This window comes from Ochlerotatus camptorhynchus, unplaced genomic scaffold (genome assembly GCF_037179485.1).
Source record: "Ochlerotatus camptorhynchus isolate MF236.1 unplaced genomic scaffold, CSIRO-AGI_Acam_v1.1 ptg000040l, whole genome shotgun sequence".
Taxonomy (NCBI): Eukaryota; Metazoa; Arthropoda; class Insecta; order Diptera; family Culicidae; genus Ochlerotatus; species Ochlerotatus camptorhynchus.
This window is the reverse complement of record NW_027040531.1, coordinates 3033232-3038628: the sequence shown is the minus strand read 5'-3', so window position 1 is coordinate 3038628 and position 5397 is coordinate 3033232. Positions and strand designations below refer to the sequence as shown.

The 5397-nt window shown below is 40.8% G+C and overlaps 1 protein-coding gene across 1 annotated transcript; it reads right to left on the bottom strand.

Annotated features, from left to right (window-relative positions):
* Window positions 1-3446: 3446 nt before the first annotated feature.
* LOC135712626 (uncharacterized) lies at window positions 3447-4516 on the bottom strand. Its single transcript, XM_065235584.1, has 5 exons — window positions 4364-4516; window positions 4172-4297; window positions 3819-4033; window positions 3650-3760; window positions 3447-3582 (listed from the first exon to the last, which is right to left on the bottom strand). Exons 1-5 carry the CDS (start codon window positions 4514-4516, stop codon window positions 3447-3449), a joined length of 741 nt encoding a protein of 246 aa, XP_065091656.1.
* Between the last annotated feature and the right edge of the window lie 881 nt (window positions 4517-5397).

The window sequence follows — 5397 nt, the reverse complement described above, 5'->3', positions numbered from 1 at the left end:
AGTGAACCGTCATCAAGAATGCCTTTATCGAGAAAAGTGAGAAATTCGTCGAAAAGAGTGGATCACTGATGACACCTGCCGGGAGATTGAGGAGCGTAGAGGAGGAATGAAACCCGTCAACGGTATTCGGCTCTAGAGAAGGTAGTCTCAAACGCTCTTGCAGACGGAACAAGCGAGCGTGAGTACCCAGCAAACCACAAGTCGTATAAGGATGTTCGTTTAAAATCGTATAAATATCCAAATCAAGTTGAAGTTGCATAAGATGCAATTCCAATTATGATTCAATTATAATCCTCTTTGCGATATTATATATGAGTTCGTTTGATGTCAATAAGGAATTATTTAACGCGTTCTATTTTAAAAATGTTGATGCTCTTATATATGTGTACATAGGATCAGTTTCAGTCACATTGTCAAAACAAAATATTAGTCCATAACAAACAAAAAGTAAGAGCCAATTGTTTACATTATTCATGAGCTTCCTCAAATTCAGCCAATGACTATCGGAATTTACTATGGAGCTAGTAAACCCGTGGATGCTGATGAATTTTTGTCGCCAATGATACAAGAGCTACTGCTACTTTGGATTCTGGAGCACTCATATATAACCACCGGATTTCATTGAAAATTTGAGCATTTATTAAAAGCGTTGAAAACTCAAACGGGAAACATGGATTCAATGCACTATCAAGGGGAAATATTCTGCAGATACGAGAGCCATGGTGTTTCCAAAAGGAGATGCGGAGCTGAGAACTCATGAGCTATTCCGTGACGGTAAATATCCAGATCATCAACGTGGTGTATCACCGTTAAAAAAAATTACCGATTAACATGGTGGAAGACGTTATTGTTGCCGATGCATTACATTTACTGGAACTAGGAGTAATGCGGAAATTACTCAATGCATGGCGAACCGGATCGATGACTAAAAAAGTTAAATGGAGTGTCAAAGAAAAGCAAGAAATTGCAGCAAAGCTCATTGAGGTTTCCAAGTGAAATTCATCGTCGTGTGCTCTCATTGGGCCTCCCTTAGCTCAGTCGGTAAAGGCGCAGCTACAAAGCAAGACCATGCTGGAGGTGGCTGGGTCCCATTCCCGATCCGGTCTAGGAATTTTTCGGGTTGGAAAATTTCTCGACTTCCCTGGGCATAGAAGTATGATTGGACTTGCCACACAATTATACTAATGCAAAAATGGTACAGGCATCGAAAGCTCTCAATTAATAACTGTGGAAGTGCATCTAGAACACTAAGTTAAGAGCACGCAATAAGCTAATGTGCGATATGCAATAAGCTTGAAATGCGAAGAAGAAGAAGAAGTGCGCTCATTGGACCACATATCTGTTTGGATGGGTTTGGAATACATAATTTCTCAAAACTATGTAGGTGTAGCTCTGCTCAAATATTACCTACCTTCCAAGTATTACGAGCACTTCATACCAAACCCAAATTTGTACTCATTGCTGTTTCTCTGGGAACCATGTTTGTTGCAAATTAAAATAGTTTATTACGAATCACATTAATGTACAGTTGTAATTATAAAAGATAATAAGTCATATATCATGCAAAACAAGATTGTGTAATGCTAGAGGAGGAATGATATCATATATATAGGAAAGTATAATACACCAAATCTGATAAGATTGAATCACGTATACAAGTGAGGCATAAAATTTTAAATTTATTGCTCCGAATATACGTGCTCATATACCAGCGAGGATCGTAGCAGGACTACAGAGCTAAAGATCTTTGGTTTAAAACTAGGTATTGCAGGTAATATTGACTTTAAGCTTCAAATATGTTCATAATTTTAAAAGATAAATCATTATATTTCAATTTCCAACTTTTATTCGAACCAACTATAGAAAATTGAAGGTTCATTTAAAAGGTATTTTTCATGCTTTTTGCTTTTTGGTCTGCCATAGTTTAGAGATGTAATTTGAAAATCATACAAATAACATTTTAAATAAGATATTGGCATATACAAAATCATATTAGATGCAAGATAAAGTTATACATGGAGTTGTATAAAGTACCCTATTGAATGATATGAAATCATACAATGTAGAAGTATTTTTCTATATGCACGTATATGCCCTCCAGATTTGTACGTATAGTTGAATTCTATGCAGTTTATACGATTTATTTTTACCAAAAAAAAGATTCACATAGCAGAGTAACAATTCAGTAATGTGGACAAAATTGTTGGCTGGGTAGACTCCCTGGCAGACGAAGGGGAGAAAACCACGAAAACTGGCGATATCCGCTTTCTCTACGATATTTCATGACGCCTGAGTGGAGCAAGGATTCATCCGAAGATGCCAGTGAAATACATGACTGGACAGTTACCTACCGACCCTCACTGACAAGCTGAAACGCTGGACAGCACCAATGGTTTGTTGTTGAAGCCACTACCATTGGTGTAGTCAGCACTGTAGTCTACAGTTTTAGCTATGTTTATCTGACACGTATGCGTTAAAAAAAATCTTATGTGAATAATCGTTAATGTAACTTGAATTTTTCATGATAAGCTTGCCTAATCTAAAATAATAATATAATTTGATTCCTACATGTACGCGCTTGTTGAACATTTATCACGATTATTTTGCCACGCAACAAATCAAACATCTATGTTCAGGGAGCATAATTTCTCAATATTTGCATCAGATGTCTTAGATTGACAGATAATCGAGCCAAAGAACCAACAACTTCAAGCAAAATGTTGCTGGATGACGTTTCTGCCAACAGAGTGACATTTTCGAGAGAAACGTTGTTCTATATTCATGAAGTGCTAATTGCACACGCTCATAAGTATAAATTCACAGATTCTCCACAATTGTCCAGCGCTGTTTAGGGAAAAACAAGATTAACAAACTAAGAAAGCCATTCACACATCCATCCGACGCCAACTCGATTACAACATCCATCGTGACAGGCTCAATGTGTGTGAATTTTCTAATTACCAACGCAACTTACGCACCACCAACTCGGGGCCGTCACGTTGTCGTCACCCACCCGGGGGCAAATTCCGAAAAAGGTCTCAGCTCTGCTCTACTATGCGTTTGACACATAATCTCATCTCCTGTCCAGTTCAGCTCAATGTTTTCATCAGGAGGGGAATTAATTGATAATTCTCACTTTTACGATCCACCAAAGGCAGGCAGCCCCCGTGTTGACTGATGACGAACGGCGATGACCATGGCGGGGAGCATAACTTTTTTTTTATATATATGCGTACTTCTTATGCACTGCCCTACAATGTTTGTGCTATGCTTCTGGCACCCATGGATACATATCTCGTTATACCCAAAAATGAGCAAAGGCCCCAGCTCAGTGGGGCATTATCTGCCCCATTTACGGCACCTTTTACGATTGGAAAACAACTTAATGAGCCACTGGCTGTCTAACGTTGGTTTCAATGTTATCTATTTAACGGATGATCAGATTACTACAGCATGAAACTTATCACATCTAGGGGGCTCTTTTGGCAGTGCTTGCGATACTTTTGGCATCGACCTTCCTGCCCGAGTTTTTCCGCTTTGTAGAACTCCGGCGGAAGACCTTCGTTTTCCGATGTCGATGGGCTGTTGGCGGAAAAGGATTGAACTGCTATAGAAACTTAAATTTCTCGGCAAATATTTTCAAACAAACCTCAGAATGATGTGCACAATATCACCGAGCACTCCATTATTCTCAGTCATTGGAGTTTCCGATGCTTCGCAAATCGCTCTCAGAAGACACTTTTTCCCGTCAAAGCCGCTCCTGGAAACGGAAAAGGTTGCATCAATCTTAGCCTTGTACCGCAAAATCCGCAAAATACCTAATCAAATGACTCTCAATTGCCCGGTAGGCCTTCTTGCGCGTGTAGCCTTGAGAGTAGTGTGCTAGAGCAGCAAGTAGATTTTCCGAAGGCAGCTTTTGCGACTCGCTTTCGATTTGCTCGGTGGTAGGGGACTCGAGCACTTCCGGGTCGCCATCCAAGGAACGATGAATTTGAATAAGGGGAGACTCCAGGGGAAGTCCTACGCCTCTAATCTAAGGATAAAAATTATAAGAATAGCAGAACTGAGTTGCACTGTGAACCTTGAATCTGCTGGGAATACATTTCGTCTACCACATTTCAACCAATCTAACCCTGCAAAAACAAAACCTGCTCAAATCCGCAGAACTTACAAAGTTGAAGAATCCCTCGGTGAACACGTTCGATTGCGTTGGATCGTTGTAGTTGGATTCGAAATTGTAAGACATGAAGATATTCCTATCCGGGACCGCCAATGGGACAGCAATGGCCGCAATGATCTGAAATGATCCACAACTCATCAAGTGCCACATTTCTCATCAGCAAAGGCTTTGCAACAGACTTACACCCATACACGTTTCGTAGGGAAAATAAAGCGTACGTTTGGATCGCTGCAGATGAGGTTCATTGGATCCAATTTCAGTGCCATTATGACTCTCTCCGTTGGCGCACTGTGCGATAATCACGACCAAAATCACACACGCAGTTGACGATTTCATTTTGTCTTCCAAATGTGTTGTTCTTGATCATGATAGGACTTTCTTACTCCAACTTCACGAGCGAACTGAAAAAATTCCATTTCATCAACCGTACGTACGAAAGACAATTGAGACCTAACGGTTCTGAAGATTGTGTCTAATTAAATTAGAGCATCCACAGATGTGGCGTCAAATTTTCAACAGTCGTAAGCTCCCAAATGGAAGGTGATAATGAACCGAAATAGGTTTTGATGCTTTGATCCGGTATTCACGACCTACAACTGCGATGAATGGATTTATGTTACGCGCGCAGCACACGGCGCAAGATCTATCAACGCTCGCCATGTATTACTTTGACACCCCGGGAATGCTGGCAGTCGACAATCTTAAGCACCTATCTGAGCGCGCAATTCCACTAATTTATTACCATATCTCCGCCGGTCGATCTCAATCCGAGCAATGCGAATCTTGCGGGTGATTAGGAAGATTTCTCCTAGCTGCTACCAACTGAAAAGATGGCAACGATGACGCTGACGACCGCATAAGCAGTGGAAAGAGAGCAGCATCCAATCTCTCGCAGGAAGGTGGCAGGATCGGTACCTAGCTATGAGCAAGCGCAGTGATCAAGATTGGAATCATTCACTTTTAATTAGCGATCGTTCGTTTTTACTGGATGTATGGTTTGAATACGATGGAGCTTAACAGAGTGGTGCGTAGATTTTACGGAGAAGGGGTTGCTTGAAATGTGCAGTTGTGTATGGCTGTTTGTTTATATTTTTTTAAGGAAGCAGGCGCGGGTGCCCCTCCGCAAAACAATCTTACTCGTCTCTAGCTTGGGTCCCATTGGAGCCACTTTGGTTTCGGATTCTATGCTCAGCCACTGCTCTTCTCTACTTTCTCAC

Coding starts and splice junctions, on each gene's coding strand:
- LOC135712626 (XM_065235584.1), bottom strand. CDS start 4,516: ATGAAATCGTCAACTGCGTGTGTGATTTTGGTCGTGATTATCGCACAG. Junction 4,034..4,171: donor CCGAGGGATTCTTCAACTTT/GTAAGTTCTGCG, acceptor TTTTATCCTTAG/ATTAGAGGCGTAGGACTTCC. Junction 3,761..3,818: donor ATTGAGAGTCATTTGATTAG/GTATTTTGCGGA, acceptor TTCCGTTTCCAG/GAGCGGCTTTGACGGGAAAA.